Source organism: Salvelinus sp. IW2-2015, linkage group LG13, assembly GCF_002910315.2.
Source record: "Salvelinus sp. IW2-2015 linkage group LG13, ASM291031v2, whole genome shotgun sequence".
NCBI classification, from domain to species: domain Eukaryota; kingdom Metazoa; phylum Chordata; class Actinopteri; order Salmoniformes; family Salmonidae; genus Salvelinus; species Salvelinus sp. IW2-2015.
This window is the reverse complement of record NC_036853.1, coordinates 47768401-47789396: the sequence shown is the minus strand read 5'-3', so window position 1 is coordinate 47789396 and position 20996 is coordinate 47768401. Positions and strand designations below refer to the sequence as shown.

Sequence of the window (20996 nt, the reverse complement as noted above, 5' to 3'; positions counted from 1 at the left end):
ACCTATTGACAGATACTTTTGGTCATGTAGTGTAAGTGGCCACCTGATCGTCGAACATCTCATTTCAAAATCATGGGTATTAATATGGCGTTGGTCCCCCCTTTGCTGCTATACAGCTCCACTCTTCTGGGAAGGCTTTCCACTGGATGTTGGAACATTGCTACGGGGACATGCTTCCATTCAGCCACAATATCATTAGTGAGGTCAGGCACTGATGTTGGGTGATTAGTCCTGGCTCGCAGTCGGCGGTCCAAGTTTATTATTTTTTTTTTAAATTAACCTTTATTTAACCAGGTAGGCTAGTTGAGAACAAGTTCTCATTTGCAAGCGACTGGCAAGATAAAGCATAGCAGTTTGACACATACAACAACACAGAGTTCATGGAATAAACAAAACATACTGTCAATATACAGTAGGGGAAAAAGTCTATATACTGTGAGTGCAAATGAGGTAAGATAAGGAGTTAAGGCAATAAATAGGCCATGGTGGCGAAGTAATTACAATATAGCAATTAAACACTGGAATGTAGATAGTAGAGTAGTAGAGCAAGTAGAGATACTGGGGTGCAAACGAGCAAGATAAATAAATAAATACAGTATGGGGACGAGGTAGTTGGATGGGCTGTTTACAAATGGGCTATGTACAGGTGCAGTGATCTGTGAGCTGCTCTGACAGCTGTTGCTTAAAGCTAGTGGGGAGATATGAGTCTCCAGCTTCAGTGCTTTTTGCAGTTCGTTCCAGTCATTGGCAGCAGAGAACTGGAAGGAGAGGCGGCCAAAGGAGGAATTGGCTTTGGGGGTGACCAGTGAGATATACCTGCTGGAGTGCGTGCTACGAGTGGGTGCTGCTATGGTGACCAGTGAGCTGAGATAAGGCGGGGCTTTACCTAGCAGAGACTTGTAGATGACCTGGAGCCAGTGGGTTTGGCGACGAGTATGAAGCGAGGGCAGCCAACGAGAGCATACAGGTCGCAGTGGTGGGTAGTATATGGGGCTTTGGTGACAAAATGGATGGCACTGTGATAGACTGAATCCAATTTGTTGAGTAGAGTGTTGGAGGCTATTTATAAATGACATCGCCGAGTCGAGGATCGGTAGGATGGTCAGTTTTACGAGGGTATGTTTGGCAGCATGAGTGAAGGATACTTGTTGCGAATAGGAAGCCGATTCTAGATTTAATTTTGGATTGGAGATGCTTTATGTGAGTCTGGAAGGAGAGTTTACAGTCTAACCAGGCACCTAGGTATTTGTAGTTATCCACATATTCTAAGTCGGAGCCGTCCGAGTAGTGATGCTGGACGGGCGGCAGGTGCGGGCAGTGATCGGTTGAAGAGCATGCATTTAGTTTTACTTGCATTTAAGGCAGTTGGAGGCCACGGAAGGACAGTTTTATGGCATTGAAGCTCATCTGGGGGTTAGTTAACACAGTGTCCAAAGAAGGGCCAGAAGTATACAGAATGGTGTCGTCTGCGTAGAGGTGGATAAGAGAATCACCAGCAGCAAGAGCGACATAATTGATGTATACAAAGAAGAGAGTCGGCCCGAGAATTGAACCCGAGGCACCCCATAGAGACTGCAGAGGTCCGGACAACAGGGCCTCCGATTTGACACACTGAACTCTATCAGAGAAGTAGTTGGTGAACCAGGCGAGGCAATCATTTGGGAAACCAAGGCTGTTGAGTCTGCTAATAAGATGTGGTGATTGACAGAGTCGAAAGCCTTGGCCAGGTCGATGATACGGCTGCACAGTAATGTCTCTTATCGATGGCGGTTATGATATCATTTAGGACCTTGAGCGTGGCTGAGGTGCACCCATGACCAGCTCTGAAACAAAATGCATAGCGGAGAAGGTACGGTGGGATTCAAAATGGTCGGTAATCTGTTTGTTAACTTGGCTTTTGAAGGCCTTAGAAAGGCAGGGTAGGATGGATATAGGTCTGTAGCAGTTTGGGTCTAGGGTGTCTCCCCTTTGAAGAGGGGGATGACGCGGCAGCTTTCAATCTTTGGGAATCTCAGATGATACGAAAGAGAGGTTGAACAGACTAGTGATAGGGGTTGCAACAATTTCGGCAGATAATTTTAGAAAGAGAGGTTCCAGATTGTCTAGCCCGGCTGATTTGCAGGGATCCAGATTTTGCAGCTCTTTCAGACATTAGCTATCTGGATTTGGGTGAAGGGGAAATGGGGGAGGCTTGGGCGAGTTGCTGTGGGGGGTGCAGGACTGTTGCCTGGGGTAGAGGTAGCCAGGTGGAAAGCATGGCAAGCTGTAGAAAAATGCTTATTGAAATTCTCAATTATAGTGGTTTATTGGTGGTGGCCGTGTTTCTAGCCTCAGTGCAGTGGGCAGCTGGGAGGAGTGCTCATGGACTTTAGTGTCCCAGAACGTTTTTGAGTTTGTGCTACAGGATGCAAATTTCTGCTTGAAAAAGCTTGGCTTAGCTTTCTTAACTGCCTGTTTATTTAGGTTCCTAACTTCCCTGAAAAGTTGCATATCATGGGGGCTATTCGATGCTATTGCAGACGCCACAGGATGTTTTTGTGCTGGTCAAGGGCAGTCAGGTCTGGAGAGACCAAGGGTTATATATTTTCCTGGTTCAATTTTTTTTTGAAACGGGGCATGCTTATTTAAGATGGTGAGGAAGGCATTTTTAAAGAATGACCAGGCATCCTCTACTGACGGGATGAGGTCAATATCCTTCCAGGATACCCGGCCAGGTCGATTAGAAAGGCCTGCTCGCTGAAGTGTTTTAGGGAGCGTTTGACAGTGATGAGGGGTGGTCGTTTGACCGCGGACCCATTACGGATGCAGACAATGAGGCAGTGTCGCTGAGATTCTTGGTTGAAAACAGCAGAGGTGTATTTGGAGGGCAGTTGGTTAGGATGATATCTATGAGGGTGCCCGTGTTTATGGATTTGGGGTTGTAACTGGTGGGTTCATTGATAATTTTGTGTGAGATTGAGGGCATCAAGCTTAGATTGTAGGATAGCGGGGGTGTTAAGCATGTCCCAGTTTAGGTCACCTAGCAGCATGAGCGCTGAAGATAGATGGGGGGCAATCAGTTCACATATGGTGTCCAGGGCAGCTGGGGAGAGGGTGGTCTTAGCAAGCGGCAACGGTGAGAGACTTGTTTCTGGAAAGGTGGATTTTTAAAAGTAGAAGCTCGAATTGTTTGGGTACAAGCCCTGGATAGTAAGACAGAACTCTGCAGGCTATCTCTGCAGTAGATTGCTACACCGCCCCCTTTGGCAGTTCTGTCTTGTCGGAAAATGTTATAGTTAGGGATGGAAATTTCAGGGTTTTTGGTAGTCTTTCCTGAGCCAGGATTCAGACACAGCTAGGACATCCGGGTTGGCAGAGTGTGCTAGGCCAGTGAATAAACAAACTTAGAGAGGAGGCTTCTAATGTTAACATGCTGAAACCAAGGCTTTTACGGTTACAGAAGTCAACAAATGATAGCGCCTGGGGAGTGTAGCTAGGCACTGCATGGCCTGGATTACCTCCACATCACAGAGGAACCAGAGGAGGAAGAGGGAGTGGATAAGGGTACGGTTAAAGGCTAAAAGAACTGGTCGCCTAGTACGTTCGGAACGTACTAGAGTAAGGAGCAGATTTCTGGGCACGGTAGAGTAGATTCAAGGGCATAATGTACAGACAAAGGTATGGTAGGATGTGAATACAGTGGGGGAACCTGTGCATAGAGTGACGATGAAAGAGATTTTGTCTCTAGAAATATCATTTAAACCAGGTGATGTCATCGCATGTGTGGTAGGTGGAACTAAAGTGTTAAATAAGGCGTATTGAGCAGGGCTAGAGGCCTCTACAGTGAAATAAGGCAATAAATACTACCCAAACAGCAATGGACAAGGCGTATTGACGTTAGCGAGAGGCATGCGTATCCGAGTGATCAAAGGAGTCCAGTGAGTGGCTTCAGGCAGCTAGCAAGTTAGCAGAAAGGCCTTGGAGGGACGTCGCGATGGACAAAAGTCTGTTGTGGCCCCCTCGTGCTATTACGTCGGCAGACAGATCAGCAGGGCTCCCGTGTGGTAAACCAGGCCAATTGCAAAATAGGTATGGTGGCCAAAGAATTTGTCCGATGGGCCTCTTAAGCTAACAGTCCGATGTGTTCTAGACAGCTAGCAGGCCGCGGCTAGCACGCTAACGGATGGGCATTCAGGGGATGACGCGACGGTGGAGCCAGTTGAGAAAACCCTCTCTGGCAAATCACGTCGGTGGTCCTGTCGTGATGGGTCGGCGGGGTCCGGGCCAGTTGGCAAAATAGGTATTGTAGCCCAGGGAGTAGCTGATGGGCCTCTTTGGCTAGCCGGGAGATGGGCCTGGCAGGGCTAGCTCCAGGCTAATTGGTTCTTGCTTCGGGACAGGAACGTTAGCCAGGAGTGCCACTCGGATAGCAGCTAGCTAGCTGCGATGATCCATGTGAAAAAAAAGAAAAGAAAGGGGTAGGAATCCGGAGATATGGAGAAAAGTAAGTCCGATTTGCTCTGGTTTGAGTCGTGCTGTGCAGACTGGCGAAAGTTGTTCGTGCTAGAGGTGCTGATGACCGCTAGCAGTGGCTAGCTGACTACTAGCTAGTAGCTAGTTAGCTGGCTCGCTTCTGTTGGGGTTCCGGTTCAGAAGACTTCCGATACTTCCGGTTCAGCTGACTTCCGGTTAGAAGAATTCATCCCAAAGGTGTTCGCTGGGGATGAAGTCAGGGCTCTGTGCAGGCCAGTCAAGTTCTTCACACCGCTCTCGACAACCATTTCTGTATGGACTTGCTTTGTGCAGGCTGAACAGAAAGGGCCTTCCCTAAACTGTTGTCAACAAACAAAATCAAAAACATACAGAAAACAAAAAAACAGTGGAAGCACAGAATCGTCTAGATTCTTTCTATGCTAGGGTCTGAATACTTATGTAATAAGGTATTTCTGTTTTAATTTTTTTTAAACATTTGCTAAATGTCTAAAACCTGTTTACTTTTTCCATTTTAAAATAAGGCGTGTAACAAAATGTGGAAAAAGCCAGGGGGTCTGAATACTTTCCGAAGGCACTGTAGTGTATTAAGGACACCTCTTGAGCTGTCCTAACCAGTTAAGCGGTACCAGCCGGTGCCGTGATAATAGAAAATGCAGAGTCAGTGTTCCTGCGCCACATGCAATTTGCTTTGGAGTTGTTGATTTTTTTTTATTGATCCATCCATAAATAATCTAGACCTACATGCAACAATATCTGTTGTGTTTTAGGGAGTTTGCCCTATTTCACATGATATGCCTAAATTCTTTAACCACATATGTTTCTTTATTAGCCTGTTTTTAATTTTATTTTAAGTAACCTACATCATGCTATTTCAGATATCCTTTGGAGCCCAATATCACGTTGTTAAAAAATATACCTAAATGGGAATGCCTTTTAACTTGTGCAATTGAAGGCATCTAGGGCCTATGTTAACTTTGGTGTTCAATGAGAATTATAGATCTTTCAAACGTTTTATGCAATCCTATCGGCAAGTGATTTGATGCAACTGATTTATGTACATATTCTTTATCCCTTTACACTTGTGTGTATAAGGTAGTAGTTGTGGAATTGTTAGGTTAGATTACTTGTTGTTATTACTGCATTGTCGGAACTAGAAGCACAAGCATTTCGCTACACTCGCATTAACATCTGCTAACCATGTGTATGTGACTAATAAAATTTGATTTCATTTGATTTGATTTGATGTTTGGAACTCTGTAGTGAGTGTTGCAACTGAGGACAGACTATTTTTACGCGCTACACGCTTCAAGCACTCGGCGGCCCGTTCTCTGAGCTTGTGTGACCTACCGCTTTGCGGCCGAGCCACTGTTGTTCCTAGACATTTTCACAATAACAGCAATTACAGTTGACCAGGGCAGATATTTGATGAACTGACTTGTTAGAAAGGTGGCATCCTATGACGGTGCCACGTTGACAGTCACTGAGCTCTTCAGTAAGACCATTCTACTGCCAATTTTTCTCTATGGAGATTGCATGGCTGTGTGCTCGATTTTATACACCTGTCAGCAACGGGTGTGGCTGAAATAGCCAAATCCATTCATTTGAAGGGGTACCACATTCTTTTTTGTATATATACAGTGCTATCAGAAAATATTAAGACCCCTTGACTTTTTCCAAATTTTGTTAAGTTACAGCCTTATCCTAAAATTATTTAAAAATAAATAAATGCTCATCAATCTACACACAATACTTTACTCAGACCCTTTACTCAGTACTTTGTTGAAGCACCTTTGGCAGCGATTACAGCCTTTAGTCTTCTTGGGTCTGACTCAACAAGCTTGGCACACCTGTATCTCCCATTCTTCTCTGCAGATCCTCTCAAGCTCTGTCAGGTTGGATGGGGAGCGTTGCTGCACAACGATGTTCGTTCGGGTTCAAGTCTGGGCTCTGGTTGGGGCACTCAATGACATTCAGAGACTTGTCCCGAAGCCACTCCTGCATTTTCTTGGCTTTGTGCTTAGGGTCGTTGTCCTATTGGAAGGTGAACCTTTGCCCCAGTTTGAGGTCCTGAGTGCTCTGGAGCAGGTTTTCATCAAGGATCTTTCTGTACTTAGCTCTGTTCATCTTTCCCTCGATCCTGACGAGTGTTCCAGTCCCTGCCGCTGAAAAACATCCCACAGCATGATGCTGCCACCATCATGCTTCACTGTAGGGATGGTGCCAGGTTTCCTCCAGATGTGACGCTTGGTATTCAGGCCAAAGAGTTCAATCTTTGTTTCCTCAGACCAGAGAATCTTGTTTCTCATGGTCTGAGAGTCTTTAGATGCCTTTTGGCAAACTCCAAGCGGGCTGTCATGTGCCTTTTTTACTGAGAAGTGGGTTCAGTCGGGCCACTCTACCATAAAGGCCTGCTTGGTGGAGTGCTGCAGAGATGGATGTCCTTCTGGAAGGTTCTCCCATCTCCACAGAGGAACTCTGGAGCTCTGTCAGTGACCATCAGGTTCTTGGTCACCTCCCTGACCAAGGCCCTTCTCCCCCGATTGCTCAGTTTGGCCGGTCGGACAGCTCTAGGAAGAGTCTTGGTGGTTTCAAACTTGTTCCATTTAAGAATGATGGAGGCCACTGTGGGGATCTTCAATGCTGCAGAATTGTTTTGGTACGCTTCCCCAGATCTGTGCCTCGACACAATCCTGTCTCGAAGTTCTACGGACAATTCCTTCGACCTCATGGCTTGATAGTGCTCTGACATGCACTGTCAACTGGTGGGACCTTATATAGACAGGTGTGTGCCTTTTCAAAATCATGTCCAATCAATTGAATTTACAACAGGTGGATTCCAAGTTGTAGAAACATCTCAAGGATGATCAATGGAAACCGGATGCAGCTGAGCTCAATTTCGAGTCTCATAGCAAAGGGTCTGAATACTTATGTAAATAAGGTATACTTTCCGAAGGCACTGTAGTGTATTAAGGACACCTCTTGAGCTGTCCTAACCAGTTAAGCGGTACCAGCCGGTGCCTTGATAATAGAAAAATGCAGAGTCAGTGGTTCCTGCTCCACATGCAATTTGCTTTGGAGTTGTTGATTTTTTTTTATTGGTACATCCATAAATAATCTAGACCTACATGCATCAATATCTGTTGTGTTTTAGGGAGTTTGCCCTATTTCACATGATATGCCTAAATTCTTATAACCACATGTTATTCTTTATTAGCCTGTTTTTTAGTTATTATTTAAGTAACCTACATCATGCTATTTCAAGATATCCCTTTGGAGCCCAATATCAGGTTGTTAAAAAATATACCTAAATGGGGAATGCCTTTTTTAACTTGTGCAATTGAAGACATCTAGGGCCTATGTTAACTTTGTGTTCAATGAGAATTATAGATCTTTCAAACGTTTTATGCAACACTATCGGCAAGTGATTTGATGCCAACTGAGCCTATGCGAGTTGTTAAACAGGAGTGAAGAGTGTGTTCATATAACGGTATAATTATAAAAATTCTGCTTCAACCATCAGGTTATGCATGCTAACATATTTGCCAAGAATTAAGAGTAGGCAAATTGATTGTGTCAGGCAAAAATGATATCAAACGTTTTATCATTGCAACATGAGTAAAATAAACTCAAAAGTTTCTCAGCTAGTTATCACGACAGTTTGAGTTACTGCAAAGGAAAGATGATGATGCTCATTAACATTGTTGCAAATGATGGGGTATAAACTNGCTAACGGATGGGCATTCAGGGGATGACGCGACGGTGGAGCCAGTTGAGAAAACCCTCTCTGGCAAATCACGTCGGTGGTCCTGTCGTGATGGGTCGGCGGGGGTCCGGGCCAGTTGGCAAAATAGGTATTGTAGCCCAGGGAGTAGCTGATGGGCCTCTTTGGCTAGCCGGGAGATGGGCCTGGCAGGGCTAGCTCCAGGCTAATTGGTTCTTGCTTCGGGACAGGAACGTTAGCCAGGAGTGGCCACTCGGATAGCAGCTAGCTAGCTGCGATGATCCATGTGAAAAAAAAAGAAAAGAAAAGGGGTAGGAATCCGGAGATATGGAGAAAAGTAAGTCCGATTTGCTCTGYTTTGAGTCGTGCTGTGCAGACTGGCGAAAGTTGTTCGTGCTAGAGGTAGCTGATGACCGCTAGCAGTGGCTAGCTGACTACTAGCTAGTAGCTAGTTAGCTGGCTCGCTTCTGTTGGGGTTCCGGTTCAGAAGACTTCCGATACTTCCGGTTCAGCTGACTTCCGGTTCAGAAGAATTCATCCCAAAGGTGTTCGCTGGGGATGAAGTCAGGGCTCTGTGCAGGCCAGTCAAGTTCTTCCACACCGATCTCGACAAACCATTTCTGTATGGACCTTGCTTTGTGCAGGCTGAAACAGGAAAGGGCCTTCCCTAAACTGTTGTCACAAAGTTGGAAGCACAGAATCGTCTAGATTCTTTCTATGCTAGGGTCTGAATACTTATGTAAATAAGGTATTTCTGTTTTAATTTTTTTTTAAACATTTGCTAAAATGTCTAAAAACCTGTTTACTTTTTCCATTTTAAAATAAGGCCGTAACAAAATGTGGAAAAAGCCAGGGGGTCTGAATACTTTCCGAAGGCACTGTAGTGTATTAAGGACACCTCTTGAGCTGTCCTAACCAGTTAAGCGGTACCAGCCGGTGCCGTGATAATAGAAAAATGCAGAGTCAGTGGTTCCTGCGCCACATGCAATTTGCTTTGGAGTTGTTGATTTTTTTTTTATTGATACATCCATAAATAATCTAGACCTACATGCAACAATATCTGTTGTGTTTTAGGGAGTTTGCCCTATTTCACATGATATGCCTAAATTCTTATAACCACATATGTTATTCTTTATTAGCCTGTTTTTTAGTTATTATTTAAGTAACCTACATCATGCTATTTCAAGATATCCCTTTGGAGCCCAATATCACGTTGTTAAAAAATATACCTAAATGGGGAATGCCTTTTTTAACTTGTGCAATTGAAGGCATCTAGGGCCTATGTTAACTTTGTGTTCAATGAGAATTATAGATCTTTCAAACGTTTTATGCAATACTATCGGCAAGTGATTTGATGCCAACTGAGCCTATGCGAGTTGTTAAACAGGAGTGAAGAGTGTGTTCATATAACGGTATAATTATAAAAATTCTGCTTCAACCATCAGGTTATGCATGCTAACATATTTGCCAAGAATTAAGAGTAGGCAAATTGATTGTGTCAGGCAAAAATGATATCAAACGTTTTATCATTGCAACATGAGTAAAATAAACTCAAAAGTTTCTCAGCTAGTTATCACGACAGTTTGAGTTACTGCAAAGGAAAGATGATGATGCTCATTAAGATTGTTGCAAATGATGGGGTATAAACTATCGCAATGAGGCATCGCCAGCTTTGAACGCTATAGCACGCTTCAGACTACAACGGTGAATGTAACTTTACGTCAAATGTTGCAATGGTAAAACGTATTATATAACTTTCACCTGACACGATAACTTTGCCTTCTCTTAATTTTTTCCTAATGTTGGTGTAACGGATGTGAAATGGCTAGCTAGTTAGCGGGTACGCGCTAATAGCGTTTCAYTCGGTTACGTCACTTGCTCTGAGACTTGAAGTAGGGTTTCCCCTTGCTCTGCAAGGGCCYCGGCTTTTGTGGAGCGATGGGTAACGACGCTTCGTGGGTGTCAGTTGTTGATGTGTGCAGAAAGTCCCTGGTTCGCGCCCGGGTCGGGGCGATTCTGATATTTTTTATAATGTGATAGGCATATTGCACTGAATCATATAGTATGGTTGTTAAAAGTAGAATTTGGATAGCTATTATATCAACACACGCGTACTCCCGTTCAACAACTCTCTAAATTACTTTTGGCACGGTAGGCTAGGCATCAACTCGATAATGTTGCTTAAAACGTATGAAAGGTCTATCATTAATCACCAAACCGTAGGCCCTAGATGCTGTCAARTGCTTATAAATCAATTGCCCAAKTCATAACTTAAAATAACATGATGTATGTCAATTCAATAATCAAAAGYAAAATGTTATTATTTATTAGCCTTGTGGTTATAAGTATTTAGGCGTATCAMGTGACTTAGGCCTCATGTAAAGTCATTGTCAAAAGCGCAAAAGATAGCCTACTGTTGCATGTAGATCTATARTGAACAAAAATATAAACACAGCATGTAAATTGTTTGTCCCATGTTRCATGAGCTAAAATTAAAGATCCTAGAKATTTTCCATATGCACAAAAAACTTTTTTCTCTCAAATGTTGTGCACAAATTAGTTTACATCCCTGTTAGTGAGCATTTCTCCCTTGCCAAGATAATCCARCCACCTGAAAGGTATGGCATATCAAGAAGCTTATTATAAACAGCATGTTCATTACACAGGTGCACCTTATGCTGGGGACAATAAAAAGGCCCTATCTCTAACATGTGCAGCATTGTCAAACGACACAATGCAACAGATGTCTYAAGTTTTGAGAGAGCGTGCAATTGGCATGCTGACTGCAGGAATGTCCACCAGAGCTGTTGCCAGAGAACTGAATGGGAATTTCTCTACAATAACTCGCCTCAAACGTCTTTTTAMAGAATTTGGCAGTACGTCCAACTGGCGTCACAACCACAGACGATGTGTATGGCGTCATGTGGGCGAGATGTTTGCTGATGTCAACGTTGTGAACAGAGTGCCCCATGGTGGGGTTATGGTATGGGCAGGCATAAGCTACGGACAATTAACACAATTGCATTTTGTCYATGGCAATTTGAATGCACAGAGATACCGTGACGAGATCCTGAGGCRRATTGTCGTGCCGTTTATCCTCCACCATCACCTCATGTTTCAGCATGATAATGCACAGCCCCATGTCACAAGTATCTGTACACAATTCCTGGAAGCTGAAAATGTCCCTGTTTTTCCATGGCTTGCATACTCCCATTGAGCATGTTTGGGATGCTCTGGTTCGACGTATACAACAGCGTGTTTCAGTTCCTGCCAAAATCCAGCAACTTTACACAGCCATTGAAGAGTGGGACAACATTCCACAGGCTACACTTAACAGCTTGATCAACTCTGTGAAGGAGATGTGTAATTTCTTTTGAAAATGTTGCATATTGCTTTTTTTTTTGTTCAGTGTAGATTATTTATGGGTTGATCATATAGAAATATCAAAACATTCTCTGAACTAGAAAACAATTGCATGGGGTACAGGAGCCACTGACTCTGCCTTTTCTTATAATCAAGACACTTGCTGGTAACTCTTAATCGGTTAGGACAACTCATGAGGGGTCCTAAATATCTGTCGACTAGAAGAGGCTTCACGCATAGCTTTTATTTTTACCCATAAGAGTAGTAGTAAAATGTCTCTTTTCTCAGCACTTACGACCAAATTTCTAGTCTAAGACGCTTTGTGGATACAAGCCCTGATCTTGATTCATTTTGTCTTAAGTGTGGGACCATGCCTTTGAATTAGCAAACCAATAAAGAATYTCAAGTGATCAAATCAACTAGCATGTTTGCATAGTATTCATAGCAATCACTAATTTTCTAATCAGAAGATGCCCCAAAGCAGGGTGCTCATATCAGATTTCTTGATCCAAACCTTTCACTCTGTATCTCTTACAGTCAGTAGACATGGAGGATGGGAAGCCTGATCTGCTGCTGGTCAAAGAGGAGACGATAGAGGACGGACCAGAGAGCATTGATCTGCTGAGTGGACTAAAGATGGGGGAGCAAGGTAAGAGAGAAATACATATAGCCTACATACTAATAGTAATAGATCTTCAGTGGGAATAGTGATGCACCTGGCTATTATTATTTATTTATTTTCTTCATTAATAAAATTAAATCAATACAACCCTATGTTTAAATACAAAACACACATAATGTATGAACTTSACCAAGTAATTGAGTCAAACTCCCTATGTAGTTTTCTCTGCCATGTTTTTAAGATCTATTMTCTAACCTCTTCCTGCAGGTGGGTGGCTGGAGGCTAACAGAGGAGACTGGGTGGCCATCTTGGATTCCCAGACCCAGACGGGTGCAGTCAATGGCCCGGGGGARGACATCACWGAGCAGGCCAGGACCAGAGGCGACATAGTGGAGGTCAGTGGATGGGACAGCGTCTTCAACTCTGGGCTGGGGAACAACAATGTTAACCAGAAACAGACTGTCGAACACAAAACGACAGCTGAATTTAGTCTCCATGACAACATACTGGCTGAGACCAGGACGAGGCGTAGATTTTGTCTGCGTGGACGGGGAGGTTTCGGTATGCGGCTGGAGAGAGAAGAGACTGACTCGGCTAGCGATGCTCCGTCCTGCTCCTATAGTTGTGAGTCAGAGAGACTGATGGCACCTCAGGTTAACCCCTTAACAGGTGCTGCCTTCAGCCTGCCTTCTATAGGCTCTATCAACTGGAACATGGACCCTGCGACAACACAGACACTCCCTGMCCTTCATCCTCCTCACACTCTCCTTATGTTAAATCAGACCTCAGACAATGCCAGTTCCTCAACACTAAATGGCTACACAAGCCCATTGACAAATGACAGTAGWACAGATGGAATCAGTAAAGGTGGCYGCGCCAAAGAGAAGCGCTTCCCGTGTTCGTTCTGTGGGAAAGCCTTCCGTTTGCCCAAACAGGTGGAGATCCACCAGAGGATGCACACYGGGGAGAAACCATTCGGCTGCCACCTGTGCCGGGCCAGTTTTTCAGACTCGTCCAACTTGAAGAGGCACCAGAGGGTCCACACAGGGGAGAAACCCTACAGCTGTCCCCAGTGTGAGAAGAGGTTCTCCCGCCAGCACCATATGAAGATGCACCTGAAAGTCCACACGGGAGAGAGACCATTCGCCTGTACACACTGTGGGAAGAGGTTCTCAGAGAGGAGCTATCTCAGGATACACCAGCAGAAAATGCACACAGCCCATGTATAGRGATATGTAATGTAGTATTAGTTKGTTTGTAGTTAATTCTGTTGGTTTTGGATGTAGTAGGGAACTGGATGAGAACTGAAGAAAGAATGAGTATGATGAGACAGAGAAGATCAGGGGTTATCAACAGGATTTGGGGGATTTTAGTTTTTTTAGTTGTGGTCATTTTGCAGTGTACAAATTCTAATTATTCCCCCCCCAACCATTCACTCCGACAAAGATTCTGGCTGAATCTAGTTGCTTACCCCTGGAGTAGATGATATGGTGATGGTTGGTGTCTGCTAAAATGCTTCACTGATGAATGGGACAACCTTGTCCGGTTGTTTTGATGCTGGTGTTTTATAATGAGGAAATTATAATGCCTTAATTCATGTTTACTTATACTAATCATGACAATMGGGTGAAACTCCTGGACATCAGTTGTGATAGTCCATTCCATAATGTCCATTTTACTTTGACCTGTCCTGTTTTTAGGATATGTATCTTTGTTAACATGACAGCTCATTTTTTATTTTAATTGAGCGCCATTTAGGTTAGGCTATTTGATCGGAGAAACCTGCATGATGTAAAAAGTGTCCGTCTCATTACATTGTCATACATTTTATCACCATTCTGTAAACTACAGAAAAGGCAACGTACTCTTTCTACAATATCCTATATCTGCTACATGATTTGTTAGTTCATTTTTTGGACTGAACGTTGGTTGAGCGCTGCAGAGATGCATCTTTCCAACATCACCCTGGAGAGGCACGCTGGGAATGAACAAGCAACATATTTTGCGCCCCTGCCTTTGACATAGTGGGCACTGCTTATCAAAGTGTGGCATCACCGCTCACCTAAAAGCCCATATACCACTGGTTGATAGAAATTGTCATTGTTTTGGGGCAGAATTATGAGGTTTTATGTGTTGGTATTGGAGGTGCGTCTTGGTCAGTTTAGCTCAGAAAATGCCGCCTTCGTCAATCTGCCCCKCTAATCCTGCCTAATGAGTGGGCAGGCCATGCCTATAGCATATCATAATTGCATCAATGAATTATATATCAATGGTTATAACAAACTCTGAACACRGTAACACCAAAATGGATGCAGAGGACATGACAAATAAACTCAAAAGGGGGGAATATTTACAGGTTGCTCAGGAGGTAAAGGGAAAGTGGAATAAATGTGACTAGTTATGGAAAATACTGGAGATCAAAAAGGAGGTTAAGGAGACAGCACTGCGTGTATATTATGTGTAATAAAGTATAAGCATACCAGAGAGTATGTTGTAATGTTTTTTTGCAAGCCTTAATTACAGCAAAGTCTAAAAACAGTCAAATTAATTTGTGAATGCAATTTTCGAAATGGAACGGTTTATTTATTGTTTAAGCTAATTATTCAAGACTTGCTTTATTTTATTTTAAAATGCTTGATTGCATTTCAAATCATGAATGACTCATGTGATGACATGKATGAATGAATGATTGATTGATACAGTAGCCTATAGAAGTATTGAAATATAGTCCTAAGTAAATGACGGTATTAAGACTAAACAGGATGTGTTTTTAGGTCTACAGCTCAATGGTGGTTATACAAGGTTGCTATACTAAGCCTACCAATCGATAATGACTTATTATTATTATTATTATAGTAATAATAACAAGGAGATCTAGATTTAAAAAAAAAATTGGTACAGTGCAAACACAAAATAAATGATAAATAATACCAGAGGCTGTTCTAACAAAAAAAAGTGGAAAGCCTTTGTTACAGCAAAGCAAAGATTAAAAACAGACGGATTTGTGAAATGGTTTGCTTGGCATGTCGTTGCGTAGCCTCATGGAATCAGTAGGCTATTAAACGGTCAAACAGGTAACAGAAGCAGGATTTGTCTTATTTCTGTAGGTATATTGATGATTTATAAAGCCAGGCACATTTCACAGTTAGGCTATTGATTATAAACCTAATTAAGTTTGGGTTTCCTCTCCTCACTTTTCTTAGACAATAAGTCAAGGGCTGTTTTCTCATCTCCTCATWCTGCTGCTGCCTCCGGCATTGTTCTCAACACCAATATGCTGGTTAACTTTGCTATTATGCACATAGCAACATGGTCTAGGAAAAGGCGCCAATTCAATCCAATTCATGTTTCAAAACCATGGACAGCAACCGCTATCCAACAAGGGAGAAAGCGCATGTTATTATTTTTGTTAGTGTTGCACCATTGTTTGTTATATAACCACATACAATTTCAGTAACACATATCTTTGACTGATGGACTGTGCCTTTCCCACGGCCTCCACAATGGATCAATCAGGTGTCTTTTACACCATGAGATATACAGCACCAGTCAAAAGTTTGGACACACCTACTCATTCCAGGGTTTTTCTTTATGTTGACTATTTTCTACATTGTAGAATAATAGTGAAGACATCCAAACTATGAAATAACACATATGGAATCATGTAATAACCAAAAAAGTGTTAAACAAATCAACATATATTTTATATTTTTCAAAGTAGGGGGGTGGGGGTATTAGTAACGGTGTTCCTAATGTTTYGTATAGTCAGTGTAAGTATTCATGTATTGCCACTACTGTACTGTCAAAGCAATTATCTAAGTAAGCCTCAGTGATGGCCAATATAAAGTTTGCAATATATTGATTTCATTAACCTTATTTCTGAGGTTATTTATTAATATTTTTTCTATTTGGGTGGGAGAGTGAATGCACCTGGGCGGCATGTAGCCTAGCAGTTAGAGCGTTGAGCCAATAACCGAAAGGTTGCAAGTTCGAATCCCCGAACCTATAAGGCAAAAAAAATGTAATCTGCCCTTGAGCAAGGCACTTCATCCTAATTGCTGCAAGATCACCGTCAATAATGTCTGAACCCCTGGCTGCGACTCCACTCTCCGATGGATGTAACTTTTTTATTTATCCCTTATTTTACCAGGTTGACTGAGAAAACATTCTCACTTACAGCAACAACCTGGGGAATAATTACAGGGGAGAGGAGTGGGGATGAATGAGCCAATTGGAAGCTGGGGATGATTAGGTGGCCATGATGGTATGAGGGCCAGATTGGGAATTTAGCCAGGACACTGGGGTTAACACCCCTACTCTTACGATAAGTGCCTTGGGATCTTTAGTGACCACAGAGAGTCAGGACACCTGTTTAACATCCCATCCGAAAGACAGCATCCTACACAGGGCAATGTCCCCAGTCACGGCCCTGGGGCATTGGGATAAAAAAGAAATTGACCAGAGGAAATAGTGCCTCCTATTGGCCCTTCATCACKACTTCCAGCAGCATCTGMTCTCCCATCCAGAACCAACCCTGTTTCGCTTCAGAGGCAAATCAGCAATGGGATGCAAGGTGGTATGCTGCTGGTCTCAGGGGGAGTTGGGATATGCAAAAAAAAAAACATGTTTCCAATTCACACCTCACACTCGTACAGGTTACCCACTTATACATGCAGTGAAACAGGACAAATATAACACTCCCTATTTGACCTTTTGTATCGGATGTTAACAATGTCCCCATGATCCCTGGCAGCCTTCATTGCTGGGATCAGTTATTTTCTCCTCTGGAGCACAGCTTCAGAGTAGTCCTCGTTTAGGAAGATAGGAAGATGTTGGTTCCTCTCAAGTTCTTGGTTCTCTCCAGAACAGCCACTTTGTCCTTGTTCCTCAGGAACTTAATCACTACTGGTGATATATTTTCCAGTCCTGTGGGCGTGCTTGACCTCAATCTTTCTTGATCCAAATGCAACTTTTCATCAATCATTTTCCTCACTTTCTCCTCAGGGTTCGTCCAGGTCTCATGTGGAGACTATGTGATTACATCCACAACGATGTCATTTTGCCTTGATTGTCCTTCTAGGTACTCCCATTTCCCTGTCATTATCAACATCGATTCACAGACAGTGTTGTTGTCTTTTCTCTTGGAATCAGAGTTAGTTATGTTGCTGCCGTCTTTTTTTCAACTCATCAAGCTCTCCCTAGGAGAAATGCAGACTGTTTTTCAGGCCGTGGACCTCTGGTCAGATTGTCCATTCTTGGATCTACCAATATTCGGACTAAGCTATTTTCCTGCAGTTGTAACAGATCCTTGTAGAATTATTTTTGTTGGTTTAAAAAATCCTTCACCTGCATAAGCGTGACGTTGTCCTCTTCTTTGTTTGTCATAATAGCAGCGTAGGCTATCATTGGTATACCACGTAGTTCCAGCCCCGTCAGTTCACCCTTCACACGCGCACTTACAGCCCAGTTCAGTCTGTTGACTGTCTATCTCCTTTTTCTAATTGGGGGAAATCCCGTGGGATCTGTTCTCTACAACAAAGAGGAATGTGAACTAAACTATCTTTCATGACCACATGCTCTGCTGAAATGCAGTACATTTAGCAAATTCAACTATCGGAATATATAATTTGTTGCCGTTTTGCATTGTATTGTAACATGCTGTTAGATACCTGCAAGGGATAAGATAGTTGGGTGTGGATAATCTTTCTACAATGAGTAAGCAAGTCGGAAATGTCAGAGTTTGCTAGTGCCGATTAGCACCTGAACACTGCATTATTCTTGCTAGGTCTTGCTTATTCTTGCTGGCTTCTCAGAGGTCTGCTAACGTTAGCCAACAATGGCTAACTGTATGATTTCTCACTCAAATAGCCTCCAGTGTTTTGTTTGGAAATTTCTCAAAGCCGGAAAGAAAACAGGGCAGAGCCCCACCTGTTTTGAGTCCCACCTGTTTAGCAAAAACAGTTGGGCTCTTTTTTGTGCCTGTTTTGCATGTTATTTTGGCATTAATACATGTCACATATCAGTTTGCAAACAATGTAAAATAAATAAATAATTGAGTTAATAAATCCGCATACAAACATGATCTCTTTTTTCCTTTCTTGAGTAAGGCAGCTCCAAAATGCAGGTGTTTCAGCCTAGCTCAGTGCTTTCTGTGATGGTGGGTCAGCCAGAAAATACGGAGCGTAGGGGTTGGTAATGTTCTCTAGTTGCGCTGTGATTGGCTCAGTGTTCTGTAACTCATGGGGACACTACGTCACCGCAAAATCTAAGGGTAGAGCTAAAAAAATGTAAGCCCCTTGGGTGCTGCCATAGAGTTACATTAGATGTACCCATGCAAGAAGGCTCATATTAAGAGAAATAATGAAGAGAAATGGTTGGAAGGAATTAGTGGCTAACTGCAAGCATTGCAAAGCAATCACTAGCCTGCTATTCAGTGGAGTGGGTATGTGGTCCAAGTCTGGGTTTAAGGGTCTCTTTACCCAGCTTAAAAGGATAAACATTCAACATTGGCCATTCTGGCAATTCAGCATGACTTKTGTGGCGCTGGAAACTCAGAACTGGGAAGATAACTGGGAACTCTGGAAAAAAAACTAGCTCTGACTGGGGAAAATACATTTTGAATGGTCATCCAACTCGGAATTGCAAGTCGGGAACTTGGGCATTTTTCTAGAGCTCCAACCTGAAGATCACTGATGTCCTCATGACATAGTTTTTTCCCGAGTTCCCAGTTTTCTTGAAAGCACCATAAATCCAGAGAYTGACGACAAAGTTTGATGACAACATTTTCCCACGAAAMACCGCTGTGCCACCTTCCTGTGAGCACAGCACAACAAGGTGAGTCCAAAAATGTATTATATGCTGCTGCATYAATTTGAAATATGCCAGGGAGATATGTATACTGTAGRTAAGAAAGTAATACTTAGTGTATGTTGTGTAGTAAGCTGTTAGTAGCCTATGTGCCTCACCCTAATAATTTGGTCCCTTTTCCCATCATAATTTAGCCTACTGTTTCTGACTTGGTGGTGCATATGTAGCCTATAGCCTGTTTTAGAGAAATGTAATAATCAAATATGGTAAGAGCTTTCATTGTCTGCTATATGCCCCCTTTATTTATCCTACAGTTCTGACTTGGTGTACAGGGAGAATACTGTAAGAACGACCCATGTTCTGAATTCTGTCACTACATTTCAAAAGTGCTGAACAAATAGTTAAATTGACTATGTCCGTKCTAGCTCGCTTATTAWTGTCTTTAATCGAAATTACAGATTGCCTCTTATACGCTCGTCGTCCCCTTATGCCATAGTTTGTACATCTCAATTGTCTGTAGAAACCACATTTGTTTAAGCAAGTCAGCCATATCAGCTATGTTTAAAAAAAAAAGGCAGTACATGAGGCTGAATGAACTGTTTCGCTGCCAGACAAGGCTCCGCTGATAGCCAGGTGTAGCAGTGAGAAGGTGTTGGGGGCTCTGCTGTTGGGACAGCTTTGTGTAGGCCCTAACAGTTTGTGGGCACCGCTTGTCACCGTTATAGTGGATTTAATGTATTGTTTAGTGTTGTGTTGTGGCTTTGCTGGCATGCATTTTTTTTTTTTTGCCCCACCAAGATGTACATGCTAAAATCTCCACTGGAGACAATATATCCACAAAAAAAGTATAATTACATCAACTTTTCAAAGCGCTGGTAGTGCATTCAGATTTCTAGCACCTGAAGTATGCGCAGAACCATGTAAGCACGCGCACGATCTCATGCATGTATTTTCATKTTGTGCGCATGTTTCAGGTGCTAAAAATATGTACGCACTACCAGCGCTTAATTTAGTGAGCCACCTACTGTGTTGGATAGAAACAGGATTCCAAAAAAACAGAACCGATGTTGTGGGTGATAATCATACAAACAACAGAAAAATAAATGAAATTAAACACATTTATTTTTTAAACATACTTGTATTTTTTTATTCAATTATGTTTAAAAAAAGAAACACATTKAAATCCAAAACAGAATGTAAGTATCCAGTTTCAGTTGTGCAAAATCATATATACTGAACAAAATTATGAACACAGAATATAAAGTGTRGGTCCCATGTTTCATGAGCTGAAATAAAAGATCCCAGAAATGTTTCATACGCACAAAAAGCTTATTTCTCTCAAATGTTGTGCCAAAATTTGTTTAGCAGTGAGCATTTCTCCTTTGCCAAGATAATCCACCCACTTGACAAGTGTGGCATATCAAGAAGCTGATTAAACAGCCACACTTGTCAATGTGCAGTTTTGTCACAGAACACAATGCCACAGATGTCTCAAGTTTTGAAGGAGCGTGCAATTGGCTGGCTGACTGCAGGAATGTCCACCAGAGCTGTTGCCAGAGAATTMWATGTTAATTTCTCTACCATAAGACACCTCCAATGTCATTTTTGAAAARGTGTAACTACGCCAGCCCAGCACCTCTCCATCTGGCTTCTTCACCTGCGGGATTATCTGAAACCGTGGGTTTGCACAACCAAAGACTTTCTGCATAAACTGCCAGAAACCGTCTCAGGGAAGCTCATCTGCGTGCTCATCGTCCTCACCAGGGTCTTGACCTGACTGCAGTTTGGCGTCGTAACCGACTTCAGTGGGCAAATGCTCACCTTCGATGAACACTGGCATGGTGGAGAAGTGTGCTCTTCACYGATTAATCCCAGTTTCAACTATACCAAGCAGATTTCAGACAGCGTGTATGGCGTGGTGTGGGAAAGCAGTTTGCTGATGTCAACGTTGTGAACAGWGTGCCCCGTGGTGGCGGTGGGGTTATGCTATCGGCAGGCATAAGCTACGGA

At 42.8% G+C, this 20996-nt stretch overlaps 1 protein-coding gene across 1 annotated transcript in view; it reads left to right on the top strand.

Moving 5' to 3' along the window:
* Positions 1-14665, top strand: part of LOC111971721 (uncharacterized) — a 233612-nt gene extending 218947 nt beyond the window's left edge. Inside the window, exons 5-6 of the mRNA XM_023998558.3 lie at positions 12095-12206; positions 12447-14665. Of these exons, the coding sequence (XP_023854326.2) occupies positions 12095-12206; positions 12447-13408 (1074 nt within the window). The 3' untranslated portion in view covers positions 13409-14665. The remainder of the gene's footprint in view (positions 1-12094; positions 12207-12446) is intronic.
* The last annotated feature ends 6331 nt before the right edge of the window (positions 14666-20996 follow it).